This window comes from Vombatus ursinus, unplaced genomic scaffold, assembly GCF_900497805.2.
Source record: "Vombatus ursinus unplaced genomic scaffold, bare-nosed wombat genome assembly UNPS02012179.1, whole genome shotgun sequence".
Lineage (NCBI taxonomy): Eukaryota > Metazoa > Chordata > Mammalia > Diprotodontia > Vombatidae > Vombatus > Vombatus ursinus.
This window is the reverse complement of record NW_020951957.1, coordinates 12,594,989-12,608,741: the sequence shown is the minus strand read 5'-3', so window position 1 is coordinate 12,608,741 and position 13,753 is coordinate 12,594,989. Positions and strand designations below refer to the sequence as shown.

At 39.2% G+C, this 13,753-nt stretch overlaps 1 protein-coding gene across 1 annotated transcript in view; it reads right to left on the bottom strand.

The window, feature by feature from the left end:
- LOC114039715 (UDP-glucuronosyltransferase 2A2-like) overlaps positions 1-9,616 on the bottom strand; it is a 33,840-nt gene extending 24,224 nt beyond the window's left edge. The window contains exons 1-2 of the mRNA XM_027857570.1: positions 9,498-9,616; positions 9,133-9,360 (exon numbers count right to left, since the gene is read on the bottom strand). Coding sequence (XP_027713371.1) covers positions 9,133-9,360; positions 9,498-9,616 — 347 coding nt within the window. The remainder of the gene's footprint in view (positions 1-9,132; positions 9,361-9,497) is intronic.
- Positions 9,617-13,753: the final 4,137 nt, after the last annotated feature.

Below are 13,753 nucleotides of genomic sequence, written 5' to 3'. Positions count from 1 at the left end.
GCTAAACTTTTCAAGGAACAGCTAAGTCATAAGCAATGTTTCAAAAGAGCTTGCTGGGTTCTGTGCTTCATCAGGTGCACAAATAAAAGTTTACTAAATTCAGGAACAGATTGTAGGAAGACAGTGTGGTTGGTATAGGTGGATGGAGTATTTGACTTGCAGTCAGGATGATCCAAGATTCAAAGTCTCCAAGTCACTTAATCTCCTGAATCTCAATTTACTCATCTGTAAAATGGGGTGGTGGAGTTGTTAGAGTGCTGGACCTGAAGTCAAGAAGATTCATCTTCCTGACTTCAAATCTGGCCTCAGACACTAGCTGTTTGACCCTGGGCAAGTCCCTTAAACCTGATTGCCTAGTTCCTCGCCTGTAAAATAAGCTGGAGAAGGAAATGGCAAACCACCCCAGTATTTTCCCCAAGAAAAGCCCAAATGGGTTCATGAAAAATCTGGAATGACTGAATATTAACAAAAACAGTACCTATCTCAGAGGGTTGTTGTAAGGCTCAAATGAGATTGTGTTTGTAATGCATTTTATAAACCTTAAACTCCTATGAGTCAGCCAATATTACCTTAAGCTTCCCTGAATTATGCAACAGATCTGTGATCTCACTGATGGCAGTACTCTCTCCCAGTGTCTTCACTTTCCACGTAATTCTTGTCTACATTTCTCCATAGATCTTCTACTCAGCATCCAACATGTTGAAGGCCTTCCTCTAGGTATTTTAAAATTTCAATGTTCTTACTAAAATACTTCAGGATTGTTGGATATGATAGGCTATAAAACAATGAGCTAAAGGACTATTTCAAGCACTTTTCATCTATGCAATCTATGCAGTTATTCCCTCCATTGATGCAGTTCACAACTCGATGGTATCCTTACCATCCATGGGTGTTACACAGTAGAGTAAAATTGTCTCTTCTTTTAAGGATAAAGATAGAGACTGGAGCTGTGATTTCATTGGCATGGGGAACTCCTTGATGAGGAAGCTTCCCCTACTAATGCAGGTTAGTACCTCTCTGCAAGTTGTATGTAGACTTAGAAACTTGGCTAGACCACACAGAGGTTATATTATTTATCTAGAGATACATAGCCAGTGTTTGTCAGAGGCAGGACCTGCACCCATGTCTTCCAGTCTCCAGAAGGCAGCTCTCTATTCACTATGCCACACTGCTTCTTTATTTACTCCCACTAAACTGGTTGTTCCCAAAGGTAAAATATGCCCATAATGTAAATGAAATAATACTGTGAAATTCTTGCCTTGGATTGGCCCCATATATCCTAGCTCTGATGGTAGTGCTCCTGTTTCATGCCTAGTCCCAAATTCACATTGTCTTAGACACAACCTGTGTTTTAAATGACCTTTGATCTGTTGCCTTTCATTTATTGAGAAATGAGAAGTGGTAGACCTTGAGGATAAAATACATTCAGCACACAGGTAAAGGTAATATAGCCTAGCCCATCTTCTAATGGTGCCCAGGAGGAGTCAAGGACAAAAGCAGAATGTGATAGATGATCAAAGCTAAAAACCAGCATTCCTCCTCATCTCCTTCTCTCCTATCTTAGCTCAAACATTTGTTTTGAAAAGCCAAGTTATCTGCTGGGAATATATCAACAATAGTAGAAAAGAGATTGAATCCATTCCTGGTTTCTAGGTTCTTAAGAGAATTCTATAGCTTAGATGAAGTTGAATCAAAGGCATTTAAATAACCAAAATGGGGAGGATGGAGCAGTATGATGCTGTTTATGGGTCAAAATGCATAATCATGAAATAAATTATGAGATCTTACTAGTTTTCTGGATGCCATAAACTTGTCTCACATGTAACAGTGTACAGACTTATAAACATACAAACACACACACACACACACACACACACACACACACACAGAGTCAGGAGCTTTTGGAATGCATTCCTAACCCAGAAACCAAAGAAACTTCTAGTTAAGTGGATTTAATAAGGTCCAAATGTGGTAATATCAAGCTGATGTGAGAAATTTTTTACTTTTTAGCCAATGAAAAGAAAACACAAGATTTTGCTCTGTCATCTTGTTAATCACCATAAAAGACCCTGCCAGCCCTCATATGGGGTCTTTGCTCATTTGAGACACCAATGACCCCATTTATTGGCAATTGCTAGCTTTGCTAATAAATATATTATGCTTGGAACTTTGTCTCTCAGAATTTCTCCCATGATATAGTGAATACATATTATACATATATGTATATATAATGACTATATGATTCAATCTATGCAGTTATTCCCTCCATTGATGCAGTTCACAACTCCTCTATCCATTTTCTTTCTGATTATAAACTGGAATATCCTTGAATTCTTATGATGGTACATTCAAATAAGTGTATGCAAACATACTTCAGGTACCCAGAATTTTGTCATTAGGTGCTCTCTGAACTGATGTAGAGTGCCATGCTTCTGCTACTTGAAGACTATGGTCTTCAAGAATTGCTGCAACTAAAAATCTATTATGCTGTGGCCCATTGGTTGAGGAGTCTCTCCTAAGTTAGTGATGGATCTTTCATGACAGTCAGTCATTGGGGTCCATATCTGAAGCCTTTATAGGTTAATAGAATCTGACAGAACATATGTCTCATTAGCTTAACCTTACAGAATAATGGTTAGGATGGGTTATTGGATGATAACTTTTTGTAGTATAATGTGAGACTAAATTCATTCATTTTTATTAGTTCAATGGAAGAGGATATCTGCATAAAGAATAACAAATACTGAGAGTATACAGGAATATATAGTGTTGCATAGTGGCTAAAGAACTGTCCTCAAAGCTAGGAAGGCCTGGGGTCATGTTTCATCTGTAACACATACTAGTTATTTAATCCTGGACAGGACATTTAGACTCTCAATGGACTAGGCAAAATTAGAAAACTCTAACCTGAGCAAATATGCCATCCTTCATTGGGTAGAGGAAATTCCTCATCTGAGAGTTCTCAATACCAATAAAATCACAGGTCTAATCTCTTTCCTTATTCTTGTGGAAAGGGTTATACTGAATAATACAAAGTGGGAATGAATAAAATAGATATTCTTCTATAAATATTAGATTAATAAATATAAAACTAAAACTGAGTAAAGGCATATGTATTAATCTATTTGTCTGGATGTGTTATTTCATTAGTGTGGATACTTCTTCTATTGACACAGATTGTGTCACTGCCCAAAGTGGATGTAGTTTCTGTTGTTTCTATGTTACTGAAGGAATGCAATAGCTCCCAGCATCCTCTAAATTCAGTACAGTACTCTCTGAATTCTGTACTCTTGGTCATAGGCACAGTTACCTTGCCCAATAAATAAATGACCAAGCATTTGAAAAGTACTTACATATTGTTTGATTCTGCACTGTCATTTTCTTGTCTGCTACACTCCTGTCTCCCCTGTCTTTTCAGGGACTCTATAGCACCATTTAAAAATGTTTCTGAAATTAAATATTAAGCTATTTATTTAAAATAACAAAACCAAATACATATGCATTTATAATTCTTTACATATAAAAATTAATTTATATGAAAAATATTTCCACATCTTATTTGACACCCTTTGTATTGTCTTCTGTGCTCTGCTCATTCATTTCTCCATTTGTGTACATATTTTTTCTTGTTGCCTTGTCATGCCTAGTATATCTCAAGTTCTTCAGGTTCTGCTGTCTTCATGTGTTACATTACTGCATATGTCTTTCCAAATTCCTTTGTGTTCCTAGTAGTTCTCATTTTTATGGTACTTCGGTGATTATTCCATTGCATTGCTAATTCATGGTTTATTTAGCCATTCTCCATTGGACCTTTAGGCAATTTCCCAGGATCAGAGATTCAAAGCTAGAAGGGACCTCAGTCCAAGTCTCTCATTTTATAGATGAGACCCAGAGAGGTGGAATAATTTGTCCAAAGTCACCCTATCGAAGATGGAATTTGAACCCCAGACCCCACTAAGGACCACTAACTCCAACAAATAATGCTGCTTTATGTTTTTTTGAAAGCAGATATTACTTTTTGTTTTTCTTTATAATAAGACTCTTGAGCACATACTGTACAATTGATGAGATTATTAGGTCAAAATATATGATTACCCTTGTGTCTTATAATATTGCTTGTGTCTTACAGTAATTATAATATTACTACTACCAATAATAGCTTCCTTTAAGTCCCCACCTTCTACAGGAAGCATTCCCCAACCACTCTTAATTTCAGAGCTTTCCCTCCATTAATTAATTCGTATTCATCCTGTATATACTTTGCTTTGTATATATTTGTTTGCATGTAAGCTCATTGAGGGTAGGGACTGTCTTTTGCCTCTTTTTATATCTCTAGAGCTTAGCACAGTGCCTAGCACATAGGCATTCTTAGTAAATGTTTATTGCAGGGGCAGCTAGGTGGTGCAGTGGATAGAGCACCAGCCCTGAAGTCAGGAGGACCTGAGTTCAAATCCAGCTTTAGACCAGACACCACTTGACACTTACTAGCTGTGTGACCCTGGGCAAGTCACCTAACCCCAACTGCCTAAGCAAATTAAATAAATAAATGTTTATTGCTTGAGAGACTGCTTTAAGTTAACAGAGTACTTTACAGACTATGGAAGTACAATATTTACTCCCCCTCCTTCCATTTCTCTCTCTTCTAAATAAGAAAACATTTTCCTAAACGTCCTAGTGAAGCTCAGGTAAACCCTGAGATTTCTTATCCCAACTCCCAATCACAATGATAGGCCAGGTCTGTCTCCAGCATGAAACAATAGTTTTCACTAAAACATTTTAATATCATTCTTATCAAAAGCCTAACCAGGTACTAATCCACCTAGAGGCCCTCTGTCCAAATTAACCCAGGAAGGCCTCCTCCCTGAAATGATTAGGGCAATGATCAAACTAAGAGGAGGAACAATTCCTTGATCAATTAAAAAAAAAAAAAGCAGAAATACCCTTGGAATTCACTGTTGGAGGGAGTGGTTGAAGAGGGATTGAATGGTTGTAGGAAAAATGATCCCCTAAAGCAGTGTTCTCAATGTTCTTCCTGTCATGGACCCCCCTTGGCTGTCTGGTAGTATGGTGGAGCATATGGACATCTTCTCAGAATAATATTTTTAAATCAATAAGAGAAAAGACATAGGATTACAAATGAAACCAATTAAAAATAAAGATGAAATGTTTCCCATCCAACTTCATGGGCCCCTGGAAATGAAACTTTCACCTGGGCTCAGTAACAATGTTCTTATCTTATTGTAGACTTTTGTCTATTTCTTGGGGATCCTATAAATTTTGACTCCTATAAATTGTAAAACTTTTTTTTTTAGATTTTTCAGAGATATGAGGTACCTCAGCCATCTTTGGACCTCCCTCTCTTTAAGCAGAACTTAGAGTTAGAGTTAATCTAACTGAATAAAAAATGGTTTTGGCACTTTTGGGCATGAAATGTAGAGCATAGAATTTTCTTCCATAAGACATCTCATGTAACAGTTATGAACTTCCAACTTATGTCATTGTTTTTAAGTGTATTTTTCACCTTCAGAATTTCATGATACTTTAAAACTAACAATTGGAGATATTTTTGTATATGAAGGTTTTGTCATTAGTCTAGGGCAGGGGTGGGGATTCTGTGGCCTTGAGGTCACATTTGGTCTCCAAGCTGCAGGTTCCCCATGCCTGGGAGTTTTGCCTGAATAGTAGATATATTGGAATGCCTCTGGGTAGATATGTCCTGGACTTGGTATTTGACTATCACAGATTCAAACAACTATTTAAAGGGTAAAAATGAAGATAGGCCCTGGTTTAGCATAACCCAATAAGGTGGAATTATATCACCAATAAATATTGGTTGACTCTGGGAAGGGAGCCATTTAATTTCCATGGGAAGCCAAACCACAAGTTTGACTCCTAATAGAATTTTCCTTTAGTGGAAAATTTTAAAAACTTTTAATTTTCTTAACTGGAATCTGGACAGGAGATTATCAAGGCAAGAAATCCAGGCTAACTCTAGCTATTTAAAAGAAATGTTCCAAATTACTACTAAGTAGAGAACTATAAATTAAAGCAATACTAAGATTAAACCTCATAAGTATCTGAGTGGCAAAATCGGCACAAAAAAGAAAATGACAAATGTTGGAGGGGCTGTTGGGGAAGTAGGAACATTGATATACTGTTGGTGGACTTGTGAATGTGTCCAATCACTCTGGAAAGCAATTTGGAATTATGCAAACAAAGAAGTTATTAAACAGTTCATCTTTGATCCAGCCATATCACTGCTAGGTCTCTACCCTTAAAAAGATCAATGAAAGAAGAAAGGGTATGTGCAAAAATATTTATAGCAGATCTTTTTGTGATGGCCAAAAACTGGAACCTCAGGGAGGGCTCATTAATTGGGGAATGGTTGAATAAATTGTGGTAGAAAGACGCAATAAAATATTATGCTTAAGAACTAAGGGTAAAGACAGTTTCCAAAAAACATGGAGAGACTTGTGTGAAATGATTGCAGAGTAAAGTGATCAAAAATAGGAGAAAATATACTTTAGCATAAATCTTGTGGAAACAAATAATTCTGAAATATAAGAACTCTTATCAATTAAATGATCAAACATAATTTCAGAGGATTGATAACACAGGACATTGTCCATCTTGAGACAGAGAGATGATGGACTAATATACAGAATAAGAAATGCATTTTTTGAAAGTGACCAATATGGGAATTTGTTTTGCTTGCTTGATTGTGCTTATGTGATATAGGTGTTCTGTGTTTCTTTCTATCTTTTTTCCCCAGTGGTTGTGGGGAGGGGGAGGTGTGAGGGAGAAGAAACAACAATGAATGTTTGATGACTGAAAAATGTTTTTTAAAGAATAGAATTGGAACCATGACTATTGTTTTGCCCTTTTTTTAAAAAAAAATATTTATTTATTTTTAGTTTTCAACATTCACTTCCATAAGATTTTGAATTCCAAATTTTCTCCCCATCTCTTCCTTCCTCCCCGCCCCAAAATAACATACAATTTGATATAAGCTCTATATATATACATTCATATTGAACTTATATTCACATTAGTCATGTTGTAAAGAAGAATTAGAACCAATGGGTGAAACCATGAGAAAGAAGAAACAAAAACAAAAAAAAAAAGAAAAAAAGAGAGAGCAAATAATATGCTTTAATCTGCATTCAGACTTCATAGTTCTTTTTCTGGATATGGACAGCATTTTCCATCATAAGTCCTTTGGGTTGTCTGGGATCCTTGCATTGTTAAGAAGAGATAAGTCTATCAAAGCTAGTCATCTCACATTGTGACTGTTACTGTGTACAATGTTCTCCTGGTTCTGTTCACTTCACTCAGCATCAGTTCATTCAAGTCTTTCCAGGTCTTTCTAAAGTTTGCCTGCCCATCATTTCTTATAGCACAATAATATTCCATTACATTCATATGCCACAACTTGTTCAGCCATTCCCCAACTGATGGGCATCCCCTCAATTTCCAATTCTTTGCTACCACAAAAAGAACTGCTATAAATATTTTTGTACATGTGGGTCCTTTTCTCATTTGTATGATCTTTTTGGGATATAGACCTAGAAGTGGTATTGCTGAGTCAAAGGGAATGTTTTTATAGCCCTTTGGGCATAGTTCCAAATTGCTCTCCAGAATGTTGTATCAGTTTACAACTCCACCAACAATGAATTAGTGGAATCATGACTATATTAAAGTTAAATTCCAGTCATGTTGGTGGAACTCAGAAGTAGCATGGTGTCACAACAACAGTACTGAACTTGGAACCCAGAGAAACCTTTGTTCAAGTTCCATCTTTGACACTTACAAATTGTGTGACTGTGGGCCAATTTCTTAACCTCTTTGAATCTGTTTCCTTACTTGTGAAATGGGGATAATACTATCTTTATAAATTACCTCACTGAGCCTCAGTTTCCTCATGTGTATAATAGGAATAATAAATAATGCCTTAGAAATCTATCTCAAGTACATACACAATTGGAAAAGAACTTAGAGGTCATCTAATCTAGCTTTTTTATATTACAGATGAATAAACTGAAGCCTAAAGAGATGCAGGGACTTGCTCATGGTCATAAGTATCTGGATCTGACCTAAGGGCCATTAGCTTCAAATCCAGCTCTCTTTCCTCTGTGCTACATACACTGTGTCTCTGGGTTGTTGGGGGTATCAAGTGAGATAATGTATATAAAGAGCTTCTCAAACTTTAAAGCATGACAAATGTATCAGTTATCACTGTTGTTATTTGCTGTATTCTATCCTCTTTTTCCCACTGGGGAGAGGCTAAAAATAATATACAGCTTGAGTAGAAGCAGCAGCATCTATAGCAACAAAGCAGGTAGGATGTAGTGGCTGTTATTTTCTGTCCTTTCATGTTCTCCAAATATTCGACAGTCTAGGACACACATACACATACACTTATACGTTGCACAAAACCCAATTAGGATTTTGGAGACAAGACAACAGTACATCCCAGATATCTGCTTGGTCTTACTTTTCATATCCCAGCTAATAATCAGACCAACTGGAAAACCGAAAACAAAAATCTGGTACATTAAAATAATATTCCTCAGTCACAATTTCTAAGTGGCTTCTTGGGTGTTCGTTGCATTAATCCCTTAACAATAACTGGATCGGGGATTTTAACTCCCAGGTTACAGTTTTGAAAATGTGACCTAAAGGAGCAGTAATCTACCTGTTCTTAGCGAGGTGGGTTTGGTTTATTTGTTTGTTTTTAAGAAACAAAACCTCTCAAGTGATCTACCTTGGAAAAATGTGATCTACTAAGCAATTCTCCTTCTTCCTAGGATATGGCGTGACTCATATGAATATTACAAAAGGAAAAAAATCAGAATGAAGGCCTAGAAATCCCTTCCCCTGCTCAGAAAACCCTGGAAATTTTGAAGACAGGGTCAGATGTCATTTCCCACTGGAAAGGGAGAAAGCTTGCATCAAGGTGTGTGTGTGTGTGTGTTTGTGTGTGTGTGTGTGTGTATACAGAGTTTCGGAGATGGAGTTTGAACACTGTCCTCTGTTTCTTAGTAAACACTGCAGTATCATTTTCTTCTTCTCCTTCATTTTCTCCTTGACACAGGAACTGTTTGCATCATCTGGAAAAACCAAGATTCTCACATTGGCACGCAGCTGCCCTTGGAAGCCCGGGGATGGATTTTTTTCCAAGTGAGCATCAGTGGCGTTTTATCATTTGGTGGAGAAGGAAGGGACCTGTGCTTCTCCTGGTGCTGTGGGTCTGATGTGTTCGGTTCACCAGTCAGGTGGGGGCCATCAGAGTCTCCTGTCCAGCTTTTCTCCGAAGTCCGAAAGAGAGGAGAGGGGGAAGGTTGGGGGCGGGGGAGGGGGCTAGGGTAGAACCTCAGTACAGGTTGTGAACAAGTCACAGGCACTCCAGGGATTCACGAAAGCCTTAGCGTAGCCGTAGCCAGGAGGTGGCAGTGCTGGGCACAGCTGCTGGGCACTCTCCAGAAGTCCTCACTTACAGACGCCTCATCATTGTGTCACCTGCAAAGCATGGGCGGAGAATGGCGAGGGAGGGAGGAGTGGTGGCGGTGGTGGAGGAGGTGGGGGGAGAGAGAGCTGGAGCATTGTGCGTACTCATTCTTCCAGGAAGTCTGGAAAACAGCAAAGGGCTGCATTTTAAACAGGCTGTCTTCTTTGCGGCAATCGTCCACCCAAATTTGCTTATTTCTTACCACCCAGGGCTCATGGATACCTTTCCCCACTCCAGCCAAGGCTCCTTACGGTCGTTTCCCAGAATCTCATGATGGTCTTTTTGGGGGGGGGGGGCAGGGGAGGAGGAGGATAGGCTTAAGGAGCTTCGTCTTTCTCTCCAAACAACTTAACTTATAAGTTGTCTACTGTTGGGGAGGCACAGTGAAGGGGAGAGAGGGGACCACAAAATGCTGTGAGATATGGCCCTCTGCTCTTGCAAAGCTTTCAATCTAGTTGATGTGGCAGAACAAAATGAAAATCATAATGGCTAACATTTACATAAAGGGTATGCTTGAAAGTTTGCAAAACACTCAAGACTATCCTCTGAGGTGGGGTGTTATTATCTCCATTTTACAGGTGAGGAAACTGAGGCTCTGATAGTCACATCTAATAAGTGTTGAGGCTAAATACCCCACAAGGGTCAGAATGCCAAAGTAGGATTGGAGGATAAGAAGCCAGGTTTTCCTGATTCCAAGCCCATCACTCTAATCATTACACCACACTGCCACTGAAGGGGGAGGGAAAAGTGTGTGTGTGTGTGTGTGTGTGTGTGTGTGTGTGTGTGTGTGAGAGAGAGAGAGAGATAGATATTATATAATGTATCATAACTCATAGGATATAGGTTTAGTGTTGGAAGGATCATTAAAGTTCTTTTAACCTGACCTCATTTTACAGATGGGGAAACTGAGGGCTGAAGAGGTTAAATATCACATGGGTTAAAGGTTAAATATGTGGGAGAAGCATCCCTATATAACAGGGCCTGGCTATATGCTCTCGTGATATACTCTAGTCTGTAAATCCAAAGGAAAACAAACAACAACAAAAAACAAACCTGAGTTGGCATTTCAGGTTACTTTTATATAGCATGGGGTGATGGGTAGCTCTTCTGACACAAGTTTTTCTCCCCTAATTGTCAGTGACTTCCCTCTGAGAATATTTTCTGTCTACTCTTGACATCTCTTACATAAGTCTAACTGTTTGCATGTTGTCTACTCACATCAGCTTTTAAAGGGTGGGGACTGTGTTTTGGCCCTTCTTGGTATTCGCAACATTTAGTATAGTGACTGGCAAACGTGTTAATAAAATAATTTGATTGACTGACTAAGTTATGTTATCGTGGCAGCAGCCCCAGATACTGGAACTCCTTATGTTCTCTCCACAAGTTATCAGGGCACACGAATGCCTTTGTTGGAGATTCCCTTCCAACAAAAATCCATGCCTGGTAATCAAGTCGATTGGTAGACTCAAAAACGGATCAAGAGCTTCCCTAGCTAACCTCCCTTACCATTATATAATATCCCATAATCAATAGGGGTAAAGAGGCTGTCATTCCCAGGCTTTATTCTCATTGGTTTGTGTGTTTTAATTCCACAGGAAATCATCCCCAAATTCCTCTTAGATCCTGCTTTTGTTTTTTATTTTACCAATCACCTCAGCATTTTAAAACTAGCTTTATTAGATAAGTAAAAGCATGTTAAAAACCACCAGTGACCACAGTAGCCGAATTTCAATTCCTGTTCCCCTTGCTCCTTGTCCTACCCCCGAGGCAAAGGCTCAATCCCTCTTCACTCCCTTATATTTCCTGAACTGCAGGGCCAGAAGACAGAAAGTTCAACTGCATGATATCTGCTTCCCGTCTCCCAATGTCATGGGCACAGGAAGGGATAATGGCAGTCATTCACAACATTTGCTATGGAAACAAGTGACCAGCCATGCAAGAGATGATGACCATTACTTCCACAAAGGCTAAGGAAACACCAGGCTGGGCGCTAGCCTTCTCCAGCTGACTGAGGCAGTAGAAGAAATTACACTGGGTGCACACACTTGATCCCTGAACTGTGCTGACTCTACTTGCTCCAACCAACAGAACAGAAATGATTGCTCACCCAGATTCATGTGACGCCATATGGAATGATGGGAATTACTGTCTACTCATTTCCAGAATTGGGGAAAGGAATTGCACATGTAGACATGGCCATATCATATTTTTTTACCCACTAAGTGTTTCTCTATGTCCTTTGGCCCTTTCAGCAGAAGTCCTCCACCCCACCCCATAATCCATAGTCAAAACTGCAATCCAGGCTTATTTTACCACTGAAGCCAAGCAAAAATACCCCAGTGCTGTAGAAACACTTTATCCCAAAAGACATCCTTCCTACAACTCCAATGATGCCTTAATCAATAGTGACTGGAAGTCTCATTGTGAAAATGTCATGTCTGTCCTTTGAAAAACACACTATCTAATTGAAAAGGTCCAAGATTCTGGGCCAATCCCTGTGATTAGCCTTTAGCTCAGGGGTGGGGAACCTTTGGCCTTGAGGCCATATGTGGCCTTCTAGGTCCTTGGGTGTGGCCTTTGGACTGAGTCCAAGTTTTACAGACCAAATCCTTTTATTAAGGGGATTTGTTCTGTGAAGTTTGGACTCAGTCAAAGGGCTGTACTTGAGGACCTAGAGGGCCACATGTGCCCTCAAGGCTGCGGGTTTCGCACCCCTGCTTTAGCCTAAACCCTAGGAGACAAATTTGACAGTAAAGACTTCAAAACCTAACTCAAGAGAAGTTTATACAGGCATAGTTCTTTGTGTCTGCTGAGGATGTGACATCATCTCTCAAATCCATCTTGGAGAATTCCTATATGAGGTGGATGTAGACTCTGTTCTAAGAGACCCCCTCCCCCCCCAAAAAAAACCCCACATACATATCTTGGTTCATTAGGAACCTTTTAATTTGGGACAGCCTATTCCATCTGAGATGAACATGAAAAGCCTCAAGCCTCCACTCACAGGGCTCTGCTGTGGAGATAACTGTCTGCTTTGGGAAAGATGCAGTGTGTTCCCACCTCCTTAGCTTTTCCAATGTTGACTCAACTCATTGACTAAGCCTCTTTTTCTCAACAGGCAGCAGGGCATAGTGGAAAGAGTATTTCTATTCCATTTGCAGTCAGAAGTCCTGAGTACGAGTATGAGTTATGCTCTATATGATCTTTGTAACCTTGGATAAGTTACGAAACCTCTCTGGGCCTCAGTTTTCACACGTGCAGAATGAGGTAATCGGACTAGGTTACCTATAAAGTTGCTTCCAACTCTAAATCTATGTTTCTGTCACCTATTCCCGGTTCTATACCAATAAACTCTCTACCTGTCAGTATCATTTACTGTGGCTGCATTGTTTTAGGAGCACTGAACTAGATGGGATATGCAATACAATGGCAGTAGAATTTAGACTTTGGGGATGGGCTTTATAAACCATCTAATCTACTCCCACTCATTTTGCCTGTGAGAAAACTGAGACCCAGAGGTGGGAAGCAACTTGTGCACATCTGGAAGCACACAGTAGAAGAGACATACACAGGTCTCCTGATTCCTACTCCAAAATGGCGGCCATTGCACTATGCTGCTCTTTATGATCCCTGTCTTTGAACAGTTGGTGTCTAAATAAATTTCCACATCCCATTGGTATCAATATTTTTCCACTTTTACTCCATTTCCTTCCTTCTTAGACCTAAAGCAATAAGTATATTTTACTTAAAGTACTGGATGTTGAGGTATCTTATTCTGGTCAGCTGAGCAGTAGAGGAAAAATGAATTCATTAACCAGAGATATTGCAGCTTTAGACACTTTATATAAAATTCATGATGAAAGTGAAGTTATATCCAATGTCACCATAGGGAGCCCTAGAGAAGTAGTCAATTTCACCCCCCCTTCCCACCACTGTGTTCAATTTAACATTCAAATATATATTAAGCACTAAGCTAGACTAGGGATACAATAACATAGTCCCTGCCGCTAAAGTACTTAAGTTCTACTGAGGGATTCTAATGTATGCATAGAAAGGCATGTGCAATGTAATTTGAGAAGGAAGAGGACACTAACAACTGGTGATTAAAATTGCTGCATTGAGGAGGTGGCATATGAGCAGAACCTTAGAGAAGATAAGAATTCAGAGAATCAGAGAAGAGGAAGAAGTACGGGCCAGGCATAGCATTTGATGGGGCTTGGGGGGGGGCACTAGTGTTTCAGTTTT